Source organism: Oncorhynchus mykiss, chromosome 9, assembly GCF_057628025.1.
Source record: "Oncorhynchus mykiss isolate SJ-2025 chromosome 9, ASM5762802v1, whole genome shotgun sequence".
NCBI lineage: Eukaryota > Metazoa > Chordata > Actinopteri > Salmoniformes > Salmonidae > Oncorhynchus > Oncorhynchus mykiss.
Window position 1 is genome coordinate 64,653,795 of NC_143030.1, and position 12,776 is coordinate 64,666,570.

General features: G+C 40.1%; 1 protein-coding gene across 1 annotated transcript; it reads left to right on the forward strand.

The window, feature by feature from the left end:
• Nucleotides 1-4,342: 4,342 nt before the first annotated feature.
• Nucleotides 4,343-10,620, forward strand: LOC110532537 (thyrotropin-releasing hormone receptor-like). The gene is made up of 2 exons (XM_021616522.3): nucleotides 4,343-5,512; nucleotides 5,977-10,620. The coding sequence occupies exons 1-2, from the start codon at nucleotides 4,718-4,720 to the stop codon at nucleotides 6,388-6,390; spliced, it is 1,209 nt and encodes a 402-aa protein (XP_021472197.2). The 5' UTR covers nucleotides 4,343-4,717; the 3' UTR covers nucleotides 6,391-10,620.
• Nucleotides 10,621-12,776: the final 2,156 nt, after the last annotated feature.

Consider the following 12,776-nt stretch of genomic DNA (forward strand, 5'->3'; position numbering starts at 1 on the left):
TCCTATAATTTCTCTTGTCATAAATCTTTGGTTCTGTACCAAAATAAAAATAAAGTGAATCAATTGTATAATATCTTGCCTGTAACTTTATCTATTGATTCTAATCCAAGCTAGCATACAAGAAAAATTTCACTAATTAAGCATCAGGGAAATGTAAAACGAGCTTTGTCAAATGGGGTGATTATGAGAGACCCATGGTCAAAAGTGATCTGCCTGAGCAGTGTATTTGTACATTACATTAGCCAGCATTACACTGGCTAAAATAGCCTTCTGACGCCTTCTGGGAGTTGAAAGTAATGTGCTGATAAAAATATATAATATATGACAAATTAAAACAGTTTGTGTATTCCAACATAAGTTCAAGAGTTACAGAAACAGTTTTTGCTCTCAGAGAGACTTTAAATTCGTTTTATGTGTCATATGAAAATAAGTTTTACACAATCTAAACCATTATTGACCAGAAATAATTAACAGTAATCATGCTTGTTATATGTGGATTTAATTTAACAATACAGGGACGCAACAATCGTTTTTTTGTGTGTGTGAATTTGACCCCTTTTTCTCCCCAATTTCGTGGTATCCAATTGTTTTTAGTAGCTACTATCTTGTCTCATCGCTACAACTCCCGTACGGGCTCGGGAGAGACGAAGGTTGAAAGTCATGCGTCCTCCGATACACAACCCAACCAAGCCGCACTGCTTCTTAACACAGCGCGCATCCAACCCGGAAGCCAGCCAGCCGCACCAATGTGTCGGAGGAAACACAGAGGAAACACCGTGCACCTGGCAACCTTGGTTAGCGCACACTGCGCCCGGCCTGCCACAGGAGTCGCTGGTGCGCGATGAGACAAGTATATCCCTACCGGCCAACCCCTACCTAACCCGGACTACGCTAGGCCAATTGTGCGTCGCCCCATGGACCTCCCAGTCGCGGCCGGTTATGACAGAGCCTGGGCGCAAACCCAGAGTCTCTGGTGGCACATCTGGCGCTGCAGTACAGCACCCTTAACTACTGTGCCACCCGGGAGACCCTGACGCAACAATCTTTGACTTAAGGAAAGCAACCAATCAGAATTAGCTCTGTCCACCCACTGACAGAGTAGGGCTGGAGTAGCTGGAGTAGCCTACTCTCTTATGTGTTGTCTTAGTTTGAGAGAAAACCAGACGAGGTCTGCTAGATGATGAGGTTGGCTGAGTGCCGTGGGGCTTCAATTAGTAAGATATGTTGTGTTTCAAATGGTATTAATTTGTGGATGTCCATCATCCATTTAATTTGTTATGATTTATCATGGCCTCTAAACTTTCAAGCTGCATACTGGACCCTATTCCAACTAAACTACTGAAAGAGCTGCTTCCTGTGCTTGGTCCTCCTATGTTGAACATAATAAACGGCTCTCTATCCACCGGATGTGTACCAAACTCACTAAAAGTGGCAGTAATAAAGCCTCTCTTGAAAAAGCCAAACCTTGACCCAGAAAATATAAAAAAATATCGGCCTATATCGAATCTTCCATTCCTCTCAAAAAATGTTGAAAAGGCTGTTGCGCCTTCCTGAAGACAAACAATGTATACGAAATGCTTCAGTCTGGTTTTAGACCCCATCATAGCACTGAGACTGCACTTGTGAAAGTGGTAAATGACCTTTTAATGGCATCAGACCGAGGCTCTGCATCTGTCCTTGTGCTCCTAGACCTTAGTGCTGCTTTTGATACCATCGATCACCACATTCCTTTGGAGAGATTGGAAACCCAAATTGGTCTACACGGACAAGTTCTGGCCTGGTTTAGATCTTATCTGTCGGAAAGATATCAGTTTGTCTCTGTGAATGGTTTGTCCTCTGACAAATCAACTGTAAATTGCGGTGTTCCTCAAGGTTCTGTTTTAGGACCAGTATTGTTTTCACTATATATTTTACCTCTTGGGGATGCCATTCGAAAACATTAATGTTAACTTTCACTGCTATGCGGATTACACACAGCTGTACATTTCAATGAAACATGGTGAAGCCCCAAAATTGCCCTCGCTAGAAGCCTGTGTTCCAGACATAAGGAAGTGGATGGCTGCAAACTTTCTACTTTTAAACTCGGACAAAACAGAGATGCTTGTTCTAGGTCCCAAGAAACAAAGATATCTTCTGTTGATCCTGACAATTAATCTTAATGGTTGTACAGTCGTCTCAAATAAAACTGTGAAGGACCTCGGCGTTACTCTGGACCCTGATCTCTCTTTTGACGAACATATCAAGACTGTTTCAAGGACAGCCTTTTTCCATCTATGTAACATTGTAAAAATCAGAAACTTTCTGTCCAAAAAATGATGCAGAAAAATTCATCCATGCTTTTGTTACTTCTAGGTTAGACTACTGCAATGCTTTACTTTCCGTCTACCTGGATAAAGCACTAAATAAACTTCAGTTAGTGCTAAATATGGCTGCTAGAATCCTGAAAATTTGATCATATTACTCCAGTGCTAGCCTCCCTACACTGGCTTCCTGTCAAGGCAAGGGCTGATTTCAAGGTTTTACTGCTAACCTACAAAGCATTACAAGGGCTTGCTCCTACCTATCTCTCTGATTTGGTCCTGCTGTACATACCTACATGTACGCTACTGTCACAAGACGCAAGCCTCCTAATTGTCCCTAGAATTTCTAAGCAAAAAGCTGGAGGCAGGGCTTTCTCCTATAGAGCTCCATTTTTATGGAATGGTCTGCCTACCCATGTGAGAGACACACTCGGTCTCAACCTTTAAGTTTTTACTGAAGACTCATCTCTTCAGTGGGTCATATGATTGAGTGTAGTCTGGCCCAGGAGTGTGAAGGTGAACGGAAAGGCTCTGGAGCAACGAACCGCCCTTGCTGTCTCTGCCTGGCCGGTTCCCCTCTTTCCGCTAGGATTCTCTGCCTCTAACCCTATTACAGGGGCTGAGTCACTGGCTTACTGGTGCTCTTTAATGCCGTCCCTAGGAGGGGTGCGTCACTTGAGTGGGTTGAGTCACTGATGTGATCTTCCTGTCTGGGTTGGGGTCCCCCCTTGGGTTGTGCCGTGGCGGAGATCTTTGTGGGCTATACTCGGCCTTGTCTCAGGATGGTAAGTTGGTGGTTGAAGATATCCCTCTAGTGGTGTGGGGGCTGTGCTTTGGCAAAGTGGGTGGGGTTATATCCTTCCTGTTTGGCCCTGTCCGGTATCATCGGATGGGGCCACAGTGTCTCCTGACCCCTCCTGTCTCAGCCTCCAGTATTTATGCTGCAGTAGTTTATGTGTCGGGGGGCTAGGCACAGTTTGTTATATCTGGAGTACTTCTCCTGTCTTATCCGGTGTCCTGTGTGAATTTAAGTATGCTCTCTCTAATTCTCTCATTCTCTCTTTCTTTCTCTCTCTCGGAGGACCTGAGCCCTAGGACCACGCCTCAGGACTACCTGGCATGATGACTCCTTGCTGTCCCCAGTCCACCTGGCCGTGCTGCTGCTCCAGTTTCAACTGTTCTGCCTGTGGCTATGGAATCCTGACCTGTTCACCGGACGTGCTACCTGTCCCAGACCTATTATTTGACCATGCTGGTCATTTATGAACATTTGAAAATCTTGGCCATGTTCTGTTATAATCTCCACCCGGCACAGCCAGTAGAGGACTCATAGCCTGGTTCCTCTCTAGGTTTCTTCCTAGGTTTTGGCCTTTCTAGGGAGTGTTTCCTAGCCAACATGCTTCAGCACCTGCATTGCTTGCTGTTTGGGGTTTTAGGCTGGGTTTCTGTACAGCACTTTGAGATATCAGCTGATGTACGTAGGGCTATATAAATACATTTGATTTGATTTGAATTACAATTCGTATAATGTGTTAGGAATTTGCAAAATGTATGATATGTTACAAATGACTAACTTTAGCTGAGCTAGGGGTACGGGTTAGGGGTTAGGGTTAGGAGTTAGGTTAAGGGGGGGGGGGGGGGTGCATCATCAATATTAGCTGGCCTCAATTGCCCAAAAGAAGACATAAAAAGAACCCTGCTTATCTTCATGATAAAAACAAGGGACATATTTCCAGCATTTACACAACCATTGTGTACACACTTCATAGTTGGGTAATTAATATTATATTGTCATTGCTAGTGATAGACAGGGCTGAGATGTAGTCTATAATTTTACTGTGGTTAACTGCTGGGTTATCATCACCTCGCACAGTCACAGTCACAGTCATAGACGTTGATAACGTACCATAGGAACAAACCTAATCAGATGGCTCAAAGCAGCAGTAAGGACACTGCACCATTTGATGTGTGGCTGAATAATGGAGCTGGAAAGAGAGAGTGATAGAGAGAGAGAGCGGGAGAGAGAGAGGGAGAGAGAGAGGGAGAGAGAGAGTGTTCAGAGATGAAGGAGTAGTACAGCATCACTGAGAGACCAAGTAGTCCTTTCACTACTGTCTCTGTGGATATCAGCTGGACTTGGTGAGTTATGAAGCTTAGACCATTCCTAACCATGGTCGCTAAACTGCCTATTTTCAATTATTGTAATTGTTATATAGTAGCTCTTTCATTCATTTCAAATTTCTTTGTCATCTCACATGATGATTGACTGATATGTGTATCTTATTGTGAAACAAAATAATTGGTTCACTATAACTTTTTATATATTCTGGGCAATCTTGGAATCATTTGTATCTTAATTCTGTTCCACCTCAAGGCAAATTAAAGCAGAAGAAATGTGCCAACTCAAGTAAAACACCATGGAGAATACTAATGACACCTCTCAAGATGTCATCAATTTCACACAGAATGAAGTTCTGATTAATATGCCACAGAACTCCATGGAAGTACAAGTTATAACAATTGTTCTCGCACTTCTAATATGCGGAGTTGGGATAGCAGGGAATATAATGGTGGTGTTGGTTGTGCTGCGCACCAAACACATGATGACCCCTACTAACTGTTATCTTGTCAGTCTGGCTGTTGCGGACCTTGTGGTCCTTCTAGCGGCAGGTTTACCTAATATTTCAGAAGTAGTCGACTCTTGGATATACGGCTACGCTGGGTGCCTTTGCATCACATACCTGCAATACCTGGGTATCAATGTATCATCCTGCTCCATCACAGCCTTCACCATTGAGCGCTACATTGCTATCTGCCACTCCATCAAGGCGCAATTTATTTGCACTGTGTCTCGGGCGAAGAGGATCATTTCTTTTGTGTGGATTTTCACCTCGCTTTACTGCATGATGTGGTTGTTTTTAGTGGACACGAACGAAACTGTCTATGCCGATGGGGTGTTGGTCAGCTGTGGCTACCGTGTCTCAAGAAACCTCTACATGCCAATTTACTTTCTAGACTTATCTTTGTTTTATGTCCTCCCTCTGATTGTGGCTGTTGTGCTGTACGGTCTCATCGCAAGGATTTTATTAATGAGCCCCTTGCCAACCAATCTCAACGGCAATAGTGAAGGTTCTATACACCAGGGACGCTCCAGCAGCACAGTCAAGGTGTTGGGCAAAACAAACAAGGGTGCAGTGACGTCAAGAAAACAGGTAAGCTCGTCAGATCAGGAGGATAGTAATAAATGCTTCATAAAGGCTTCTAAATTGACAACAGTGTACAAAATGTGTTCACAGTAATAATTTAGGCTACAGCATTTGACAGTTTATCAATGTAGTATGGGATTACAATAATCCCAACTGGACACATCATGTGGCGTACTACTTGGATTGTAATTCAAGAGAGGGAGGATAGATCACAGCAGGCTGATAGTAATGGTTTCAAAGTCCATGGAATTCTGTTATTATCACCTCTGTTTACCATCATTAGATTGTTGTACACTACACCAGAAAAACACTGTTTTGTTTTTGCAATTTGATTTGCGGGCATAAAGTGCCTTTCATCAGTCAATTTTTTAAATAATAATAATTATAATTTAAAAAACGACCAGCAACATTTGAGTCAATTATCACACCGTGCATTTTTCATTTTGTTTGCCCTGTGCCCCATAATTTAGGTTACTAAGATGCTTGCAGTGGTGGTGATTATTTTCTCCCTGCTCTGGATGCCATACCGGACGCTGGTGGTGGTAAACTCTTTCATGGACCCCCCCTACCTAAACACATGGTTCCTGCTCTTCTGCCGCTTATGCATCTACACCAACAGTGCCATCAACCCTATCATTTACAACCTGATGTCTCAGAAGTTCCGTGCCTCCTTCAAAAAGCTTTGCAAGGGCAAAGGACTAGACCCAGAGAAGGTTACCAAGTACAATGTGCCAGTGTATTACAGTGTCATGAAGGACTCTTCCCGTGAGAGCCCTGAGCAGACAGAGCAGGAGGATGTCAGCAGCTATGGGGAAACTGGTGGTAAGAGGATCAACTTCACAGATAAGTGTGGGAACACCGGCACTATGTTCAGCGTTGCCTGATAGACGGACAAAATAGAAATAAGTTATTTGTGTAAAGTGTGGTTTTATAAAGTGAATGTGATGTAATTATTTTTGCCATGTGTCAAAAGTCAGTAGGCTGCTAGTGCTTTTTCTTTTTACATATACTTTTTTGTAGTTTACTTGTATTTACTGTTGGAATATATTGTGCAATCTTATAGCACAGCCCAAACCTCAGAATCTCTAATTAAAAACCCATTACCTGCTTGTTAAAAGACATTAAGTCACCCAAACAATCTTAAAGATTGGCTGTAGAACTCCTTGATTGTTCCTTGGAGACTATCCTGGGTTTAATCTTTGCATTTATCAGAAACACTTCAATACTACATTGTTTCAACTCATTCTTACTCAGTAACTGCTTCCACTATTTAAAAATGTGTTGGCCCAAACTTAGCTCCAACTTGAGAAAACGTAGGCAAAAATTCTGTCAACTAGAAATTATTGTTAGGTCATCTTACCTAAAAAAAAATGCTGTGGAACTAGTTGTGACAAACAAACAGAGCTTTTAACGTACAATGTTTTAAACTTACATATTTTACATTGTGATATACATGATCACATTGTGCATGTTCATTTATGCTGTAATTTATATTCAACATGGGATTTGAACTCATAACATCTTGCTTCACAGCATTCTTATCTTCCTACTATGTAGTCACAACCATGTCTGTGTCAATGACGGATTTCACCTCTATTGCTACACTTTGCAATTCAAAGTAAATCTCAATTCTGTGTACTTTTAAGTACACTCAAGGAAAACTATTGTATTTATCATAGTGATTAAGGAGTAGCAATAAAACAGAGTAATATCCCTCACCAGCATAAGACAACTATACAGAAAAAAACTAAAATTGCTGAAATAAGACAATCAAACCAACGATGAGAGAATAGTCAGATAAACGGATCATTTGCACAGACTTGGTGGTATAAGAGGAAGATCGGAATGCCATGAACCAAGAGTTTGCTTGTGAGTTCAAATCCCAGGTGAGGACATGTTGAATAAGAATTACTGTATCAATGAACATGCACAATGACATCATGTATGTCAAAGTGTATCAAATATGTAAGTTGAAAACATTGTATGTTAAATGCACTGTGTGGTGTGTGTGTGTGTGTAACTAGTTCCACAGTCATTTTTAGGTAAGGCGATACGGTCCGGTACGGCGTCTCCGCTAAATAAATAGTGGGGGCACACCTTAATGGTCAAATATGTGCCTATCACAATAATTAAAACAAAATGTCAAGAAAACTGTAAGCTATTACACCATTATTTTTCATTACCACATGTCAGAGGCATGAAAAATGAGCGAATGGACTTAAACTGGTGGTATAGCAGCCTGCACTCGAAAATGTGATGTGAATAATGAGCGAATGGACTTGAAAACTGGTGGTATAGCATCCTGCACTCGAAAATGTGATGTGAATAATAAGTGAATGGACTTGATAACTGGTGGTTTAGAAGAAGCATGCACTCCAAATTGCGTTGAGTAGAGTGGCCGAAACTGAGACCTGCGCAGACAGCAGTGGCACATCAATTCTGGCCTAATGACAATCGCCATCACATTTTTTGGTGTTTGGTCTCTTTCTATTCACCACTGTTTGGAGGCTGGAAATATGTTGCGAGTGGATGAACGTGCACTGGTAGCCTAGTAAAGGAGCCGTTTACAGTGACTGTTTGAGAATCAGAGGAAAACATTATGACTGGTTGTATTGATGCCTTTAATAAAATGTAATACATTTTAAAAATTAAAATGATACATCTTTATTTCTAGGCCCACACAGAGCCTATTGAATTAATAGGGATTCTATAGTGTCATCAGAAAGTACAAATACCCCCTGATTTATTCCACATGTTGTTGTGTTACATGCAGACTGAATTAAAAATGTATTACATTTTTGATTTTGTTTCTCTCACCCATATACACAAATACCCCATAATTACAAAGTGAAAACATGTTTTTAGAGATTGTTGCACATTCCTTGAAAATGAAATACAGAAATATCTCATTTCCATAAGCATTCACACCCCTGAGTGTGATAAGTACATGATAAGTACTTTATTTGTAAATAAAGTGCATTCAAAATGAAATATGAGACCCTACAGTTAAAATTAACTACAGTATACAAGTAATACAATGTTAGAATCACCTTATGCAGTGAGTACAGCTGTGAGTCTTTCTGGGTACGTCTAAGAGCTTTGCACACCTGGATTGGACAATATTTGCACATTATTCTTAAAATAATTCTTCGAGCTCTGTCAAGGTGGTTGTTGATCATTGCTAGACAGCCATTTACAAGTCTTCCAATAGATTTTCAATCCGATTTAAGTCAAAACTGTAACTAGGCCACTCAGGAACAATTAATGTCATCTTGGTAAGCAACTCCATTTTATATTTGGCCTTGTGTTTTAGGTTATTGTCCTGCTGAAAGGTGAATTTGTCTACTAGTGTCTGTTGGAAAGCAGACTGAACCAGGTTTTCCTCTAGGATTTTACCTGTGCTTACTGTAGCTCTACTCCATTTATTTTTATCCTAATAAACTCCCTAGTCCTTGTCGATGACAAGCATGCCCATAACATGATGCAGCCACGCTGAAAATGCTTGAAAATATGATGAGTAGTACTCAGTGATGTGCTGTGTTGGATTTTCCCAAAACATAATGCTCTGTATTCAGGACAAAAAAGTTAATTTCTTTGCCACATTTTTTGCATTATTACTTTAGTGCCTTGTTGCAAACAGGATGCATGTTTGGGAATATTTGTTTCTGTACAGTCTTCCTTCTTTTCACTCTGCCATTTAGGTTAGTATTGTGGAGTAACTACAATGTTGTTGATCCATCCTCAGTTTTTGCCTATCACAGCCATTAAACTGTTTTAAAGTCCCCATTGGCCTCATGGTGAAATCCCTGAGCGTTTTGCTTCATCCCTGGAAACTGAGTTAGGAAGGACGCCTGTATCTATGTAGTGACAGTGTGTTTTGATACACCATCCAAAGTGTAATTAATAACTTCACGATGCTCATTACCCATCTACCAAGGTAGGTGCCCATCTTTGCGAAGCATTGGAAAACCTCCCTAATCTTTGTGATTGAATTTGTACTTGAAATCCACTGCTTGACTGAGGGACATTGCAGATAATTGTATGTGTGGCGTACAGAGAGGAGGTAGTCATAAAACAAGCATGTTAAACACTACTATTTAACACGGAGTTAGTCCATGCAATTTATTATGTGACATGTTAAGCAAATGTTTTACTCCTGAACTTATTTAGGCTTGCCATAACAAAGGGGTTGAATACGTATTGACTCAAGACATTTCAGCTTTTCATTTTTCATTCATTTGTAAACATTTCTAAAAACATAATTCCACTTTGACATTATTGGGTATTGTGTGTAGGCCAGTGAATATTTCTGAAGGCACTGTATATGTAATTCTATGATTAGGCTCATCCATTTATTTGATGCGTGCACACATAGGAGGTCCCGTACCAGGAAGAAATTAAATCTACTTACACCCCTACAAGTTGAGCAAACAAATCAGTATTAGAATGACAGAATTGTTGCCTACGTTTTCTCAAGTTGGAGCTACGTTTGGGCCAACTACTTTTTTTTGTTCAGGTAACACTTGGAATAGTTGAGTAAGTTGAGTAACCCCCACAAAATGAAACCAGTTACTTAATAACAATTGATTGAAGCAACTAGATTTTTTTTACAGCGTAAGAACAGCAGGTGGATGGACTGGTTAGTCAAACAATAACAATAATTGATCAATTAAGAACTAGGGAGAAACACTAGAGACTGCGGTCTCTGTGTTATGGACTGCTATTATAGAGTAATTTCTGAAAAGAATAGACTTGAATGTCAGGTTGAATGTCACATGACTTATATTGTCACAAAACAATGTAAATTGTGGGTCCGTTTATTGGCTTGTTGGACACTTGACACCACTGAAACTATTGTGCTCATCACACTGTACAGTATCTGTTTAGGTCTGTATATGTTGAAGCATGTAAATCTATGTGTAAAATGTGAAAGTGTTTATGATGCAATGTATTGTAAATATACTCCATATAACCTTTTAGCATTTTCAAATACAGCATTTTCTCACACTGTCTGTAACAATGTTTATGACAATGTCATAACAATCATAGCTCTTTGGGGACTTGATTTTTGTGATTAATTATAGTAATTAACTGAATTAAAGGTGACCAACCAACATGATTTTGTCCAATATTTATTGTAGAAAAACAACAACAAGTTAGTGATGGCTGGGTATGGTGTTAGAAAATAATACATTAATCAGAGAAACATTCCCTTTTAGTTTGCATCGTGATGCCCAACCTTCCCTTCACCAGAGTCTGTTAGTTTGACAGTAATGCTGTGCTTGGTAAATAGTGGAGCTGTCAGATCGCATATTTATACCGTCAGCTCTGCTGCGCTCCCAACAGTGCTCCAGATGCTTGCCAGCCAATGAGGTGACAGGTCCAACTACAAGCACACCGTCTTCTCACACGGCGTCAGTGATGATCATAGTGATTCATAAACAATGGAGGTGTATCCACACTACAACAAACATACATTTACATTGTGTTCTGCTGAATCTAATGAATATTTATTGTTACAGTACGTCCACTCTATCCTGTTTTCTAAAAATAAAATACAAAACTGCCTTTAGATATTTTTTCATAGGATTCTGGATTAGGGGCTGAAGAGATTTCTTCCAATCTCCCATCTAATATCTTCCTTCTTCTTTCTCATCAAGCTTTACATTTAGAGCCAGAGAGCGTTAATTTCTACTGTTCATTATTTCTTTTAATCCCCCTGGTGCTATGAGCTGCTTTCTTAGAAACCAAGATGCCTACCTCAAGGTTTTAAATAAAATACAATTTTATTGGTCACATACACATGGTTAGCAGATGTTATTGCGAGTATAGCAACATGCTTGTGCTTCTAGTTCCGACAGTGCAGCAGTATCTAACAAGTAATATCTAACAATTGCACAACAAAGACCTAATACTCACAAATCTAAGTAAAGGAATGGAATAAGAATATCTAAATATAAATATATGGATGAGCAATGTCAGAGCGGCATAGGCTAAGATGCAATAGATAGTATAGAATACAGTACTTTTATTTACAAAGCCATTTTGGGTTTACTACCTTTTTATTTGGCCATTTTTATTGTTCAGAAATGTGGTGGATACTCTCTTCGTTCCCTGGACTTTATTCTGCTAACTGTTCCAAATGTCCCAACTGAATTTGGTAAAAGGGCTTTTATGAAATCTGCGTCATCGTCTTGGAACGCCTTACAAAATACTTTTAAACTGGAAGAACTTGTATCGATTGGTATTTTTAAATAACTGATGAATGATCTTGAGACTGATTCCCTGACCTGTCAATGTTTTTAATTAGCTGTTCTTGATTTTGTTATAGTCTTGTGAATTCTATGGTTTTACTAGATTACTTGTAGTTTTTCATGTTGTTTGTCTGTAATTTTTGTAATAACTTGGTGCTGCCTATCTTGGCCAGGACGCTCTTGAAAAAGAGATTTTAAATCTCAATGAGCCCTTCCTGGCTTAAAAAAAACTAACAAAAAAACAGATATACAGTTGATTGTCGGAAGTTTATACATACACCTTAGACAAATACAAATTATTCACAATTCCTCACATTTAATACTTGTAAAGATTCCCTGTCTTCGGTCAGTTAGGATCACCACTTTATTTTAAGAATGTGAAATGTCAGAATAATAGTAGAGAGAATGATTTATTTCAGCTTTTATTTATTTCGTCAAACATTTCAGGGAGCCTTCCACAAGCTTCCCACAATAAGTTGGGTGAATTTTGGCCCATTCCTCCTGACAAAGCTGGTGTAACTGAGTCAGGTTTGTAGGCCTCCTTGCTCGCACAATATTTTTCAGTTCTGCCCACAAATTTTCTATACCATTGAGGTTAGGGCTTTGTGATGGCCACTCCAATACCTTGACTTTGTTGTCCTTAAGCCATTTTGCCACGACTTTGGAAGTATGCATGGGGTCATTGTCCATTTGGAAGACCCATTTGCGAACAAGCTTTAACTTCCTGACTGATGTCTTGAGATGTTGCTTCAATATATCCACAATTTTCCCACCTCATGATGCTATCTATTTTGTGAAGTGCACCAGTCTCTCCTGCAGCAAAGCACCCCCACAACATGATGCTGCCACCCCCATGCTTCACAGTTGGGATGGTGTTCTTCGGCTTGCAAGCATCCTCCTCTTTCCTTCAAACATAACTATGATCATTATGGCCAAACAGTTACATGTTTGTTTCATCAGACCAGAGGACATTTCTCCAAAAAGTACGATCTTTGTCCCCATGTGCAGTTGCAAAC

Coding starts and splice junctions, on each gene's coding strand:
- LOC110532537 (XM_021616522.3), top strand. CDS start 4,718: ATGGAGAATACTAATGACACCTCTCAAGATGTCATCAATTTCACACAG. Junction 5,513..5,976: donor CAGTGACGTCAAGAAAACAG/GTAAGCTCGTCA, acceptor CCCATAATTTAG/GTTACTAAGATGCTTGCAGT.